Source organism: Ruditapes philippinarum, unplaced genomic scaffold (genome assembly GCF_026571515.1).
Source record: "Ruditapes philippinarum isolate M1 unplaced genomic scaffold, ASM2657151v2 ctg7726_1_1_1_1, whole genome shotgun sequence".
NCBI classification, from domain to species: Eukaryota; Metazoa; Mollusca; class Bivalvia; order Venerida; family Veneridae; genus Ruditapes; species Ruditapes philippinarum.
Window position 1 is genome coordinate 46,193 of NW_026866856.1, and position 16,149 is coordinate 62,341.

The 16,149-nt window shown below is 33.0% G+C and overlaps 1 protein-coding gene across 1 annotated transcript in view; it reads right to left on the reverse strand.

The window, feature by feature from the left end:
• Nucleotides 1-3,326: 3,326 nt before the first annotated feature.
• LOC132734019 (BDNF/NT-3 growth factors receptor-like) overlaps nucleotides 3,327-16,149 on the reverse strand; it is a 51,794-nt gene continuing 38,971 nt past the window's right edge. The window contains exons 7-15 of the mRNA XM_060720721.1: nucleotides 13,656-13,838; nucleotides 12,658-12,795; nucleotides 11,608-11,741; nucleotides 11,177-11,390; nucleotides 10,496-10,802; nucleotides 8,546-8,625; nucleotides 7,014-7,168; nucleotides 6,126-6,284; nucleotides 3,327-5,274 (exon numbers count right to left, since the gene is read on the reverse strand). Of these exons, the coding sequence (XP_060576704.1) occupies nucleotides 5,068-5,274; nucleotides 6,126-6,284; nucleotides 7,014-7,168; nucleotides 8,546-8,625; nucleotides 10,496-10,802; nucleotides 11,177-11,390; nucleotides 11,608-11,741; nucleotides 12,658-12,795; nucleotides 13,656-13,838 (1,577 nt within the window). The 3' untranslated portion in view covers nucleotides 3,327-5,067. The remainder of the gene's footprint in view (nucleotides 5,275-6,125; nucleotides 6,285-7,013; nucleotides 7,169-8,545; nucleotides 8,626-10,495; nucleotides 10,803-11,176; nucleotides 11,391-11,607; nucleotides 11,742-12,657; nucleotides 12,796-13,655; nucleotides 13,839-16,149) is intronic.

Sequence of the window (16,149 nt, forward strand, 5' to 3'; positions counted from 1 at the left end):
AAGAATAAAAATACCATGAATATCTGACGCATTATGTTCCTTTAAGTAAAAAAACAAAACAATAGATCAAGAAAAGTGACAGGCTATTACACATGTTTACATTTAAAGTTTTAAGTTAAGTAATAGTTTAACATAAGTAGGAGGAACATAAAAGGTTTAAACATTTTCAATCGGTGTCTCCTCTTCACTAGCTTATAAGCTATTTTAATCATTTAATATTTTAATATAGCTTCAAGAATTATACATACTGGACCAAACATTCCTTTCGACTAAACAGGAGTCTCATAAGGCCAAAATTTGACATAGGCGGAGTTAAAGTACGCAGATAAAGAAGGAAATTTGACGGGACTTTAGAAATTCTTCGACTTACGCGGAATTTTGAGTAAGGCGAGTTTCACTTATTCAGAGTCAACTGTATTTATTTGATATCTCCTTAGATTATTTATTCGGCCAACTTTATACTTTCTAATTAAAACTGAGGGAAATAATATGTCAATTTTGCATATGATTTGAAGATCCAGTACAGTTTTAATTAATATCAAGAGGATTTTGAAAATTTTAAAACTTCTGTACATGGTATATTTTTGTCCATCTTTTTTCTTGTATCATTAAAAACATAATTCTACAAGCAAGAACAATTTCCAAGAGGATGTTGAAAGATTTAAGATTTCTGTACATCTTTTACAATTGTTTATCCTTCTATTTCCTTGCAAAATTCAAAATTGTAGCGGGATACATCAAGCATTTTAAAAAAGAATATCACAAAATAAAGGACGGAAAATTAATCATTAAGTTAGGTAATAATTGTTTTAATAAAGCATTATATCTGAGAAGAGCTGATATGGACAAAAAGGGAGCAACGTTCACAGGACGCAGCCCCACTGCATCAAGCAACATAGGATCACTGGAAAAAGCACCTTTTGATGCCCCGAACTCAAAGGTGAAAGTTAACTCGAGGCATCTGATAGAAAAAGTTTTATGAAAATTAAATATAAACATACTTTGTAGCATTATCAGTAATAATAAAAGAATAATCAAGAATAAAAAGATAATATTTATAAGTTTTGTTGTCATGCTTTGTTTATTTGAAACAATAATATCATTGGTTTGAAATAACAAATTTCGACTTAAACGTGTTTCGTGATATTGTATTTCAATTTAATATATAAATAATTTATTGTATGAGAATTGTATGAAAAATGTATTGTATTGATCAATGTACTATGATATTGTGTATAATGTTGAGCAATGAAAAAATATGTCAAAATAAACTATTGCTTTGGTCTGCCTTATAATCCTCCCTTTTGTAATTGGTTAAATCATTACTAAAGGCATTTATGTTCTATGTGCTAAGTACAGGTTAGTTCCTGGAACGGATTCAAGAGTGTTTCTATAAGCTTATAGCTTTCAACACAAACGAACTAAAATAAATTCGTATAAATAAGTTTAAAAGAATAGTAAGTATTCATATGTCAATTAAGTTAGAAGAATATGATTATGTATAAAAGCGACAGTATCTAGATGAATAAAACAATCCTAAAAATAAGAATTTATATTGTATAAATAACACTTTTAATTTTCAAGTACAATGCAAATTATGGCATAATTTACTAATTTTTATCATCAAAATCATTACTCGTTACTAATGACATAAAACATTTTTCTGAATAAATTAACAGGCAATATCTTTACTCTGTATATATGCCTTAAGATTGGTTATATCATTTTTATCAAAAGAATAAGAACAATTAAAAGAATCGTAAACACAAATCTGGAAGCACGCTGCTTAACTTTAATAAAAGTAAGACTTTTAAGCACAAATAACAAGAGAAAGAATGTTTTGTAATAAAAAAATGATGAAATAAACATGTTTGGAATCTAATTATTTTGTTTCTTATATTTATCAGTTAAAGTTAATCTAAATACTAGGATCCTTAAAAGGCATCAAGGCATGATTTAAATGGTTGCATTCTGGGTAAAGTTGAGTCTTTTACATTTATATTATGATTTTTTTCGGTCATAGGTTGTCTGCTTTCATTTTAACTTCCGGTACAGGAAAGAAGTGAATAAAAGGAAACGGAAGTATGTATAAGCTGTGTGAATAAATCCCTTTTCATACAGATCCAAACGTTTTTTTTTTTAATTTTCACAACGTTAGATCAAATGGTTCTTTTACATATTTATAAAACAGCAAATAGAACATCACTTGTATTAAAATTTTCTACATTTCGACAAACTTAAGCAAATAGTTATGCATATTAACAGTATTTAAATATAAGAAAAGATGGATCTTCAACTGACAAAAAAAAACACAACACCACAGTAAAAAAAATAAATATTGACTCTCAAACATCCAAAGGCTTCATTTTTTACCTTTTTACCATGTATTAACCATGCAACAATTTCATTTAAATAACTCTCGAACAACCATGTTATGCTAAGTTATAACTTAAAAAATTTTAACGAATACTTAAATAAATGAAAACTGTTCCATATTGGACGTAAGTATTAAAACTTGTGGCGACGTGACTAAGCAGTAACGCCTCGGACAAACAATCTAAGGACTGCTAGCCGCGTTAGTTAAAACCCTGTTATGGGAAACCAGATATTTCCTTGAGCAAGAATCTTGAAAATATTGTTTAAAATTATTTGGTTCCAGGAACGGATTAAATAGTTTATCTACAATCTTATATCTTCCTACACAATCGAACTTAAATACATTCTGTATGATCTAAACAATCACACCAAAAACGATGATTAAACGTTTTTAATCGTCAGTTATTTTCATGTATTTTTTCTGAATTTTATACATTTTTTTATACATTTTGAAGTTTCCTTTTTAAGTTTTCTTTTATGCATGTTAACAGACACATGATATCTAAAAAAATTGCTTCCATCAGCCAAACATGATGAATTAGTTCGCTGCAAATGCTAACAAATAATATCCAAAAACTAGTTCGTGAAAATTCGGAATACTTCGTCATTTTACGTGTTTAATTATGATCACGTTCATGCAAGCGTCAATAAATGTCTTATAATGTGCAATGCAATCTTTGTGAAGTAAACGCTTTTAACAAATATATAAGATACATAACGCGTCGAGGTTTGTGAAATTTGCACGCACCAATTAAGGATTTAATTTCGTTATATGATATTAAAAATAAAATCTTAAGACAAAAATACAGATAGGATAGTAAAAAGGTAGTTATATAATACTGTTTCTGGTTTATAAATTTCAAATATTGTCATTCAATGTAAGTAAATCAAGGTTTAAGCTACCTTTGCATAATCACATGACATACATTGTATGTCCATGATTTATATACAATAAAAGACGAGGTAAAATCAAGTCGTTGAACAAGATTCTATGTACAGCGATATGTTTCATGATCAATTACTATGATTTACCACCTTTGTACATTGTCAATAACAATGTTATATACATTTGTACATGGTCAATAACAATGTTATATACATTTGTACATGGTCAATAACAGTGTTATACTATTGTACATTTGTACATGGTCAATAACAGTGTTATACTATTGTACATTTGTACATGGTCAATAACAGTGTTACTACATTTGTACATGGTCAATAACAATGATAAACTCCATTTGTACATGGTCAATAACAATAATATACTGCATTTGTACATGGTCAATGATATACTACATTTGTACATGGTCAATAACAATGATATACTACATTTGTACATGGTCAATAACAATGATATACTACATTTGTATATGGTCAATAACAATGATATACTACATTTGTATATGGTCAATAACAATGATATACTACATTTGTACATGGTCAAACAATAATGATATTATACTTTTTGTACATGGTCAATAACTATAGTATACTATGATATAATTAGACAAAATACAAATTGAAAAGGAAATATCGAATAATTCGTTGTTAAGTATAAAGTTACACTGACCGAACTACAAAAATGTAACTAAAGTTTAACATACTGGCAGATTTAAAGAGGCATCAACGGGGTTACTAACCTTTAACCTGCAGGAACCGCAAGCTAAAAGCCTTTATCACAATTATAGAACCCGCTTATTTTTGTATTTTAACATTGACATCCCATTAATTTTAAATAGACTGTTCCTTCAACAAGAGCTGTCATCAGAACTGCGTGGTTTACATGGTTCTTGATTGTTAAACAAGTGCCTGGATAATGTAGAATTCTTAAAGTTGAAGAAAAGGGTCATGATTCTGTCAAAATCCAGGTTAGCGTTATGGACCTTAAACAGTGACCATCTGTTATGCTCTTAAATAAGTGTGTGAAATTTCAAGCCGTTCCTTTCAGTAGTTTTAGAGATACCAACTTTCATCACACAAATACTAAACCAAAGTGGGACACGGACGCCGGGTTTAATATTCTTTCAATCGGGCAAATCCAATATACAAATTCAGCAGGACATGGGTCAAATTACGTTTTTCTTTAGTTCGGTACATATACTGACAAACATTCTTTCAAGCCAGCGCATTTACAATAAAATGAACACATATAAGTAGGTACTTGGATTTTCTTGCTTTTTATACATTTAACAATTTAAATTAGGATATTTAAATAACACCGAATGATTATTTACATGTACATATAGCTCTTGTTATATACAAAATCTTACTCTTAAGTCAATAAAGGCAAATAGCTATTTATGTCTGTAATAGGAGGTAAATTTGTTTAAATTGAAATCATTCATAAGCATTTTTTGTGTCAATGCAAGTAAGATTAATTACAAATAACCTTTGCAGCATTTTATGAAATATTATAACAAAAATCACAGTTCATTTTAACCATGTTTTTAAATTATTTTTTTTCACTCTGTGGACATATACTTGAAGTTATAATAAAAATCCGGATAATTAACAGAGAAGCATGTCAAAGATTCCACAACGTACAATCTGAGACCGTTTTTTTTGCAAATTCTGAATAATTTATGCAACTCTTCTTGTATTGTAAAGTTTCAAATATGGTCCCTTTGCAATGGATATGCTATAAGCTTGATGATTATGTGTCCAGAAAGGAATGCATGATAAGAAAGGTTACACCTGACAGCCAAACACTGGTGGCGTTTGACCTGAAGACACGTCACTCAGCATAGACAGTCTTTCTAAATGTTTGTAAATGACAGACATTGCCATACGTTCCTGGGGCTGTCTCTTCCAACAGCTCATCATTATTTTCCCAACCTCTTCCGGGCAAGTTGCTGGGCAGTCCAGCAGATGTCCGTCTATAATGTACTGAATGACCTTTAAAAGAACCGGGTAATTTGAAACATACAAATGATATTTTCAGAATACTAATATAAGAAAAAATAAAAATGTACAAAATTTTCATGTCCAATTATACATGCATATATTTGTAACTGAAGTTTTTCTGAGTGTTTTTAAAATTCATATTTCTTCAGATTATATTGTTGTCCTTTTTGAAATTATGTATAAAAACATAATCATAATGGCCCTATGTGAAACGTACAATGTAGCCCCTAAACTAAATTAATTTAATTAATTATAAATATGTTACATTCACTTTTTGATATTTGAACTGATTTGAATGTAATGTAAAAGTTATCACTATCACAGTAATTACACCATCAATTCATTTCTTTTTTATAATTGCATAGCATGTACTTATCATTTAAAATCAGTTTAAAAACAGTTTTGGTTTTAATATTTATTGCATTCGTTACAGTGAGTCTACTTAATTTTTTTGACACAATGGGACTGAAAATATTTTTTCCAAGATTTGTGTACAATTTGATGTAGGTCTGGACCAATAACTTGTTTATTCCCTCGCCCAATTTTTCAAGAATGATCATTTTCACTGTGCAAAGTGACTCAAAAATGTAAAGCGTTGCAACGCATTCTACTCAAATCGGGCTAAGAATCACACACAATGGATATTCAGATTAATTATGAGTATATAAGTATCAGTTGCTTATTTTTCTGTTTTAAGTGCTATACTTGATAGATGTGTTAGAATTTTTTTTTGTTTTTAGACATTTTGACCTCAATGTTCGTTTAACACACTGCATACAATAATTATCGTAAATAAAATAGCACTGTTCTTGTATATGAAACCGACAGAGTAAAAATCTCACCTCGTGATTCGATAAATGGAACCATGGTTGTTTCCCATATGAGAAAATTTCCCACAACACCACCCCAAAACTCCAGATGTCTGATTCTATGGTAAATGTACGATATAATAATGATTCTGGGGGCAACCATCTTACTGGTAACATGACGCTTCCGCCAACCTAGAAAATAAATGAGCCGCGTCATGACAAAACCAACATAATGGGTTTGCGACCAGCATGGATCAAGACCAGCCTGCGCATCAGCGCAGTCTGATCAGGATCCATACTGTTCGCTATCAGTTTCTCTACTTGTAATAGGGTTGGTAAGCGAAAAGCATGGATCCTGATCAGACTGCGCGGATGCGCAGGCTGGTCTGGATCCATGCTGGTCGCAAACGCATTATGTTGGTTTTGTCATGGCGCGGCTCAAATCATTAAACTTTTGATACAAACAACGAACTCATATAAAGTCTACATACTCAGTAGATGCAATGACGTTCCATAAGCTAGCTGGATAACATAATGACATGAAATAATTCAAAGTCCATTGAAGCAGTAAGGGGCAAGTGATTTGAAGTCAACGACTTAAATCATTTGGCCACGGACGCCCCTGAACGATTCATATTAAAGTTTATATATTTTCAAACTATAATTTGCAACTGAACTGACTTCTGTTTCAAAAAGTATAAATGTTTATTTATTTTCAAACTATTATGTGCAAATAAACTGGCATCTGTTTCAAAAAAGAAATGAATGTTTATTTTTAAACTTAAATTGAAAATGCTTTGACTTCTTTTTCAAATATATAAAATGTATGAGTATTTTCAAGGTGTAAACCAGCAAAACAAGTCATGCAGGGCCAAAATATTACAACTTAATTTTATACAACATAACTGATGACGTCATTACCTTATAATAATCTGTACTATAAATATCACGTGACATCCCGAAGTCTCCTATTTTGACAACTAACGAATCTCCTACTAAACAATTCCTTGTCGCCAAATCACGATGAACAAAATGGTGTGATGCTAAATATGACATTCCATCAGCGACCTGCAAACCTGAAAATTTGACATTTAATTATAAGATATCTACAAAAAAATAAACACGTTCTTGTAAATATTCTTCATAATTTTCTAAGATGTATTCAAATTTCAACCTTACTGTCGTGCCTGCTATATTAACTAGTAGTGCCCATTGCAAGAGGTAGTCTATATCAATAAGATGTTAAAAATCTGGAAACAAAGTGATCCCTTTGGAAGAATTAATCACAACAAAATTACATGAAAATTGCAGACCCGGTTTGATTGAGTCTATACATGAGGGATAATGAAAAAGTGCAACATCCCTCACCAATCTCCCTAGCACCGGCTTGAGCGGTACTCAATTCTCAATACTTAATAGTGCTTAAAAGTAATACGTGGTATTTCCTGGAATCATTTTTATCCTTTGGCATCGTAATCAAACATATTCATCGATTCCATCACCATCGACTATTATTTTGAGTATGGAAATATTACTTATTCAAGTTGTGAAGGTTTCTGAACTATGAAGTGTAATTAAGGAATATTTGCATCCTGGTCGCTCCTTGAAATATTAATGACTAATTCTATACGGATATTATTATAGCTTGATTAAGACTAACGATCGTACAATAGTCTTGTGAAGTCAAGTAATAATATATATCTATTTCGAAGACCAGACCAATTATGCAAAGCTTATATCTTTAATGACATGTCTCGTATAGATACCACAGTATTATTTGCTAGATGAATCAAGCGACTTGAAACAGAAAAGAGAAGCAATAAAGACAAACTAAACACGGACGAAAATGATGGAATAGTGCGTAGAAGGTTAAGAGCATATCTGCAAATGTTTCTTTACTTTCAATAGAATCATATGATGTATCTAAAACCTCAAATAGTCATAAATGGAAATATTACAGAACGCAAAAAGGGCAAAATTGAAATGTTACAGGGTTTGATCAAGCCAAGTCTGAACAATTTTTATGCCGTGTTTGTTGTCATCATTTTTATTTACTTTGTACTTGGGTATGACGTAAATACTTTGACTATTTTTCAAGATGTAGAGACTTAACAGTCTTTGGAAGATGTAAAACATTGTTTGTTTGTTTCGTTTTACGGCGTACCAACACAAGTCATATGGCACCGAAAAAGGAAGAATGGATCTGGCAAAGCCTCGTGTGATACAAACTTCAAACCAACACCAGGTTTTTAAACCACCTTACCTGTTGAAGCTAAGAAATGCCTCGATTCAAGTTATTCGAACTCATTTAGTCGCCTTCTGCGATCACGCAGGAATAAAGGATGGTTGCAATTCTTATGCCTCAATCGTTAAAGACAACCACAAGGGAATGTAAATCATTAAAGTAGAATGAAACGTCATACTATATACTACTATATGTAACACTTACTCACCTATGTGAAGTAAATCTGACTCGTTTAACATGGAATTGGGACGGAGATTACCAAATATAGATGCATCAGGACCATGTTTTCTGAAATAAAGCAAAAAATCTTAAATTCAGCAAATCTAAAAATAACCAAATGAGCCGTGTCACGACAAAACCAACATAGTGGGTTTGCGACCAGCATGGATCCAGACCAGCCTGCGCATCCGCGCAGTCTGATCAGGATCCATGCTGTTCGCTATCAGGTTCTCTACTTGTTATAGGGTTTGTGAGCGAACAGCATGGATCCTAATCAGACTGCGCGGATGCGCAGGCTGGTCTGGATCCATGCTGGTCACAAACCCATTATCTTGGTTTTGTTGTGACACGGCTCAAATATACTCGTAGATGCATCAGTAACATGTTTTAAAGTTAACACAAAATTGTTGCGTTAGGAACATGTTTTCTGAAACAAAGCTTTTTTTTTTTAAAGTAAATCAAATAAAGATATATTATTACCATGTTTTCTGAAACAAAGCTTTTTTTAAAGTAAATCAAATAAAGATATATTATTACCATGTTTTCTGAAACAAAGCTTTTTTTTAAAGTAAATCAAATATAGATACATTGGGACCATGTTTTCTGAAACAAAGCTTTTTTTTAAAGTTAATCAAATATAGATACATTGGGACCATGTTTTCTGAACCAAATTATTTTAAAATTCAAATGAATATAGATGCGTTGGGACCATGTTTTCTGAAACAAAGCATTTTTAACATTAACCAAATATAGATGCGTCAGAGTCATGATTTTTTTAAACAAATCACGTCTAAAGTTAATCAAATTAAATATATGTATATGTTAAGACCATGTTTTCCGAAACAATTTTTTTTTAAAGAAGACCAAATGTTGACGCGTCGGGGCAATATTTTCTGAAACACAGATTTTTAAAGCTAACTAAATATAGATAGGCCAGGACCATGTTTTCTGAAACAAATCATTTGTAAAATTAACCAAATATAAATGCATGAGGATTATGCTTTCTAAAACATAGCATGTCGAAAGCGCCTCCGTGGTCGAGGGGTTAGAGTCGATGACTTCTAATCCATTTACCTCTCTGTCGTGGGTTCGATCCCCGGGAAATGCTTTGGTAGTTTAGCGTGGAAGAAGGTAGTCTATGACTGGTGTAACTCTCCAGGAACGATGGTAAGGAAACTACCCGCCTATATGACTGAAATACTGTTGGGAAAAGGCGTAAAATGAAACAAAGCATGTCGAATTTTCGACAGTTACAAACGCTACGGTTTTAATCATTCACAGAAATTCCATGCTGAGATTGTTCTGCAAAATGATTACAATTGTGTAGATGAAGTCGCAAAAGAAAGTTTGTCAAACAAACTGATTGTTTTAGATTTTCCCCAAAGTCGTTGAAATAAATATTTTCATCGTATTTTTCATTTTATTTTCATTACTATCAAAGTAATCAATGAGCAGATGCAAATTTAAGCATGAGAAACTAGATAATATGTGTAGAAAAGAGTAAGAAGGTTTGGAAGAAAGTTTTGAAAACTTAATACAAAGTACATAAAAGTAATAAATTTGTTTGAAATAAGCTTCAATTTCAGAAATATCTCAATTAAATATTACATGGACATATTCGTCTGTTTTTTTTTAATGTTGGCTTTACGTCACTTCAACACAGCATAAAGTCATATGGCTACTTTCCAACTTAACAGGTGGAGGAAAACTCAGGTGACCCTCCGTGCATTTTTTCAGGAGCAAGATGGCGAATAAGTAGACTCATCTAAAAAAATGTAATCATAAAAAATAGCAAAAGTCACAGAAAAAGAGTTCTGTGTCATAATTTGTGTTTATGTCTTATTTATTCAACATTTCATATAAATCTGTTCGCGAACATTAAATTAAAAATATTCTTTGTTAGCAAGAAAATGGACATCAGATACCTTGTCTATCTTACCTTAAATAGTTATTTAAATCGCCGTTCTGCATATATTCAAATATCATCATACAGGTGTCCTCCTGCACACAGACACCATAAAATGTCACTATATTTTTATGATCCATATTTGTAAGCACTTCAGCTTCTCTTTCGAAGTCTTTTAGTGAATCTTCTGTCATATCATTTTTGAGCATTTTAATAGCAACCATTACATTTTCACCTTCCTTTGGCATGTTTTCACACCGACCAAGATATACCCTTCCGAAGGCACCTTCGCCAAGTGGCTCAATGCAGCTTACAAACTCGGGACGTATATGGTTAATAGCTGTAAAATTTAAAAATAAAATGGAACAAAAATATGGAAGATGCATATATACAAAAATATGAAAGATACATATGCATGAAAAATGACTTTATTTAGTCTACAAATCTAAAATATCTTTTTAAAGTTTATTCAATTTTCACGTATTGTTAGAGACGGTTAGAAAGTTTTTCAGCACTGTTTCTATGTTGATAATAATAAAAATCAGATTGATTTGAGTAAATAGAAAACTTTTAAATATTGCAGAAAAGTCATTTTATTGACAATAGTACCATTGTAACTTTAAGAATAAACTTACATGACTTAGTTTTTGAGAATTTAATTTATTTTTATTTTTTGCATTTTTTTAAAAAAACATTTTTTAAAAATCTTTGTACCTAAATCTAGAAAATCAGGTTTACTACAATAATTGAGGTTTTCCACAATCTGGTACGACGTGAGTGGCATGCTTTCGTGGTTATGTGGAGAATGGGGCCCCACATCTCTAGCAAACCTCTTCGGATCGAGTCTCTTAAACTTTATATAACACAGGCTAGAGATGATCATGGTAGTGGCAAAGAGGATCACACCAACACCAATGATGATATATATCTGAATAAAAATAGAATGATAAATACTTTTTCAAAGGAACCCCCCCCCCCCCCATCCTGAACACATAAAATTTGAAATTCACACATAATTCAAATCTTAAATCTGAAAACTCAAAATGAAAATGATTTTTTGGACTGTTCTTAGCTCGGTTTGAGAGAAAAACGTTGCAATGCGTTTTTCTAAAATCAGTGAACTTGGCGAATTTATAAATTCTTACTTGGATGTTTTTATCTTCTTTCTGCTCGTGTTTTATTTTACCGACTGAACTATTCCCATCGTCCTCATTTGTTGTTGGAACAAAAGGATTAAGATTGAAGCTACCACCTGAATGAACTCGACCCCCTGACACGTCTGTAAAGACATAAATATTGGTAATGTAAGATTAGAAAAGACAAACGATTCAAAACACAATGTACTCTGCACACATCAAATACTCATTTATTGTAACTTGGAAATTGTGTTAGGAACCAGAAATGTCTCCCAAGCGTAGTGAAATCAAAAATAGACTAGATTTCGCAGAATTTGTATGATTAAGTATATATGTTCCTAAGAGTTTATGACAACGGACATATCGGAAACGTATTTGTAAAATGAAATGTCATGTAGAAGTCAGATAGTACGTTAATTTATACAACATGCATTCACGTGATACAATACCGTATCATGTCTCGAATAAGTCAAATAAACAGCCCATTTCAATCTGATATTGTATTAAAAACAATTACAAATAAATTTCTACAAATTTAGAATCAGAACAATTTTCTATGCCTTGCAATCGTCAGTTACGTTTCATTTCCTCATTTCCCGGCACTTTTGACATCTGCAAATTTTTGGTACATGGACGGTGTACGGTGCCTAGTAGGGCGCCTTGACGGTGTATCTGGTTAATGCCGGGGCAGCTTTCTGTGTGGAAGTCGCCTTGTTCTTAATCTTTAAGGATTATCCATACTTTAATCGCTTAATATCAACTTCCATTGGGTATAAATCGTGATAAAACCTCAATCGGTATTTTTTTCTGACAGTTTTCGTGTTACCTATTTCAGTACGTTTTTATCATGTGGGACGGTGTTTCTTAATTTGTCGCTAACCTATTATTTGAGAAAAAAGGAATGCAGCAATATGCCAGCTCCCATACATGCTCATTATGGTCCGTAACTTACGTCCTAAATAACTCACGTGCTAAATTACTCAGGTGCTAAATAACTCACGTGACAAATAACTCACGTGCATTTGGACACAGACACAGACAAGACACGTGACTACTTACGAGGGACTTGTTTGTGATACCGTATACTCCTATTTGCTGACCCAAGTTCATTCAGTGCAACCAGAGTGTAATTTCCGTTGTGTAGAAAATTTACCATTTTGAAGGAAAGGCACCCTCTAATTAACCTTTGTCTGGTGTCTGAATAAAAAGCAACAAACAGATTGTATTCTAATATCATCTTGTAATACATTGTATAATTTCTAGCGATTATTCATCGACAAAACGAAGCAATTATATATAAAGGGCAAAGATAGAAATTTTTCATTACAAAAATTAAGGCTGGCTTTTATAAATTAACAAATGTTGATTTAAACGTTTAAAGTGATGTTGTCTACAATGGACACATGTCCCATATCATTGTGTATTTCAAACATTAATGCAAACAATAGAAATGTATTATTCAGACATTGTTATAAAATATTGTATGATAAAAAGTGTACATAAAGTTCTAATTGTATGAACATTATGAAAATGATGTTAATATTTTTCTGTTCTAGAACAATTCATTTTCTGCTATATTCATATATATGAGCCGCGTCATGACAAAACCAACATAATGGGTTTGCGACCAGCATGGATCTAGACCAGCCTGCGCAGTCTGATCAGGATCCATGCTGTTCGCTTACACACTCTATTACAAGTTAAGAAACTGATAGCGAACAGCATGGATCCTGATAGGACTGCTCGGATTCGCAGGCTGGTCTGGATCCATGCTGGTCGCAAACGCACTATGTTGGTTTTGTCGTGACGCGGCTCAATTATGTAATTTCAAATAGATGTAATGTATCTCTTATTTGACAACAACATTCATACATGTATATAATTTTGTCGTGGTTTGTTGTTATGTCGGATACAAATACCATCAACATCATTATATATAGTATTACAGGCATTCCAGTACAGACCAATTCACTTTAAAATTATAAAATAACGTTAATATTGATGAAAAAATCTTTACTATCTTCTTCGTTCATTTTTACATATAACAACATATATACCATTGGCTATACTTCCAACAAGTGTTCTAGGCTTGTGTTCAATGGAGGCATCGTCTCCTAAAATTGTTAATGGCTGTCCGTCGTTAAACCACTTTAAAGTTGGCTCGGGATAACTGATGATCGTGTAGTGAATGCACGTGTAGAACCCGTCTGTCACGTGCATTTCCTTAATTATTGGAGCACCTTAAATAAAGGTCAATAGATTTGTATTTTATGATCATTTCTATTACAACTGATTAAGAAAAATAATGCGCGTATATTATTTGTTATATTTAACAGCTAGACGATAAATCGATAAGGTTTGGTTGTACGGCGTACCCCGACACAATTTATGTCATATGGCGCAAGTTGGAGCTAAGAGACGCATAGAATCCAATATTTTGAACCTATTTAGTGATAAATGTTGGCTGCAATTCTTATGCCACAACCATTAAAAACCAACCCCTTAGTCAGAAGCGGGGAAAATCGATAAGGCACAATAAATTCTTTAAAGAATCAAATTATTCGGGCAAATCTTTTGCCCTAGTTTTTTAAAAAAATGTTCACAATTACTACAGTACGAAAGCCTAATAGTGTCAAATGAAATAAAAAATAAAAATGCAAAGGCGTTATAACGCGAATAAAGGCGTAGTAACGCGAATCAAAAGGCGTAATTACGCGAATCAAAAGGCGTAATTACGCGAAAAAAGGCGTAGCAACGCGAATTAAGGCGTTATAACGCGAAACAAAGGCGTAATAACACGAATAAAGGCGTAGTAACGCGAATCAAAAGGCGTAATAACGCGAATCAAAAGGCGTAATTACGCGAATCAAAAGGCGTAATTACGCGAAAAAAGGCGTAGCAACGCGAATAAAGGCGTTATAACGCGAAACAAAGGCGTTATACAACGCGAATAAAGGCGTAGTAACGCGAACCAAAAAGGCATAGCAACGCGAATCGAAAGGCGTAGCAACGCGAAAAAAAAGGCGTAGCAACGCAAATAAAGGCGTAATAACGCAAATCAAAAGGCGTATTAACGCGAATCAAAAGGCGTATTAACGCGAATCAAAAGGCGTAATTACGCGAATCAAAAGGCGTTATTAACGCGAATCAAAAGGGTAATTACGCGAAAAAAGGCGTAAGCAACGCGAATAAAGGCGTTATAACGCGAAACAAAGGCGTGATTACGCGACTAAAGGCGTAGTAACGCGAACCAAAAGGCGTAAGCAACGCGAATCGAAAGGCGTAGCAACGCGAAAAAAGGCGTAACAACGCGAATAAAGGCGTTATTACGCAAATCAAAAGGCGTAATTACGCGAAAAAAGGGTTAGCAACGCGAATAAAGGCGTTATAACGCGAATCAAAAGGGCGTAATAACGCGAATCAAAAGGCGTAATAACGCGAATCAAAAGGCGTAATTACGCGAAAAAGGCGTAGCAACGCGAATAAAGTCGTTATAACGCGAAACAAAGGCGTTATAACGCGAACAGAGTCGTAGTCACGCGAACCAAAAGGCGTAATAACGCGAATTGAAAAGCGTAATAACGCCTTTATTCGCGTAATAACGCGAAACAATAGGCGTAATTACGCGAATCAAAAGGCGTACTAACGCGAATAAATGCGTTATAACGCGAATCAAAAGGCGTAATAACGCGAACCAAAAGGCGTAATAACGCAAAACAAAAGGCGTTATAACGCTAATTTTAATACCATATAAATTCCAAACAGTGGCCTATTAATGTATGGAAGGAAGAGAACAATGTTGATTTAAATGAATTGATCTAGATGTACGTTTTATTATATGCCCGAAAGAATTTCGGGCATATTATGTTATACCCCCTGGCGTCCGTACGTCCGAGCAAACATTTTGGTTTAGGGGCTATATAACAGTAAAGAGAACAAAAGAGAACAATAGGTTTAATCCGTGATCAAACGGTTTATGGGCTAGTAGCCCTTAAGAGAACAAAGAAAATAACAAAAGAAATAGCCCCTAAACCCAAATGTTGGAACGTGCGTCCGTCCGTCTGTCTGTCTGTCCGTCCGTCCGTCCGTAAGCAATTTGGTTTCGGAGCATAACGTAAGTTCCATTTGGCCCACAATATTCAAACTTCGTAGGAGGATTGTTATTTGAAGGAGGTAATACTTTATAACCTATAAGTCACCAAGTCATCTTATATTGGCAAATATTAAAGAGTCTTTATTAGTTTATAACAAATAGTTTGCATAATTACTGTGCAAATAGAATGAAAGTTATGTGTTAAATGGTATATTGTATATTGTATACGAGTTTATATCTTGAGCAATAAATTCAGATCAATATTGGTCTTCCTTCTCGCGAATTGATTAGTATATAAATATGGTATTAAACTGGTATTATAAATGTGTTTTAATTTGCGTTATTACGCATTTTTGGTTCGCGTTACTACGCCTTTATTCGCGTTACTACGCCTTTTGATTCGCGTTATTACGCCTTTATTCGCGTTATTACGCCTTTTTATTCGCGTTATAACGCCT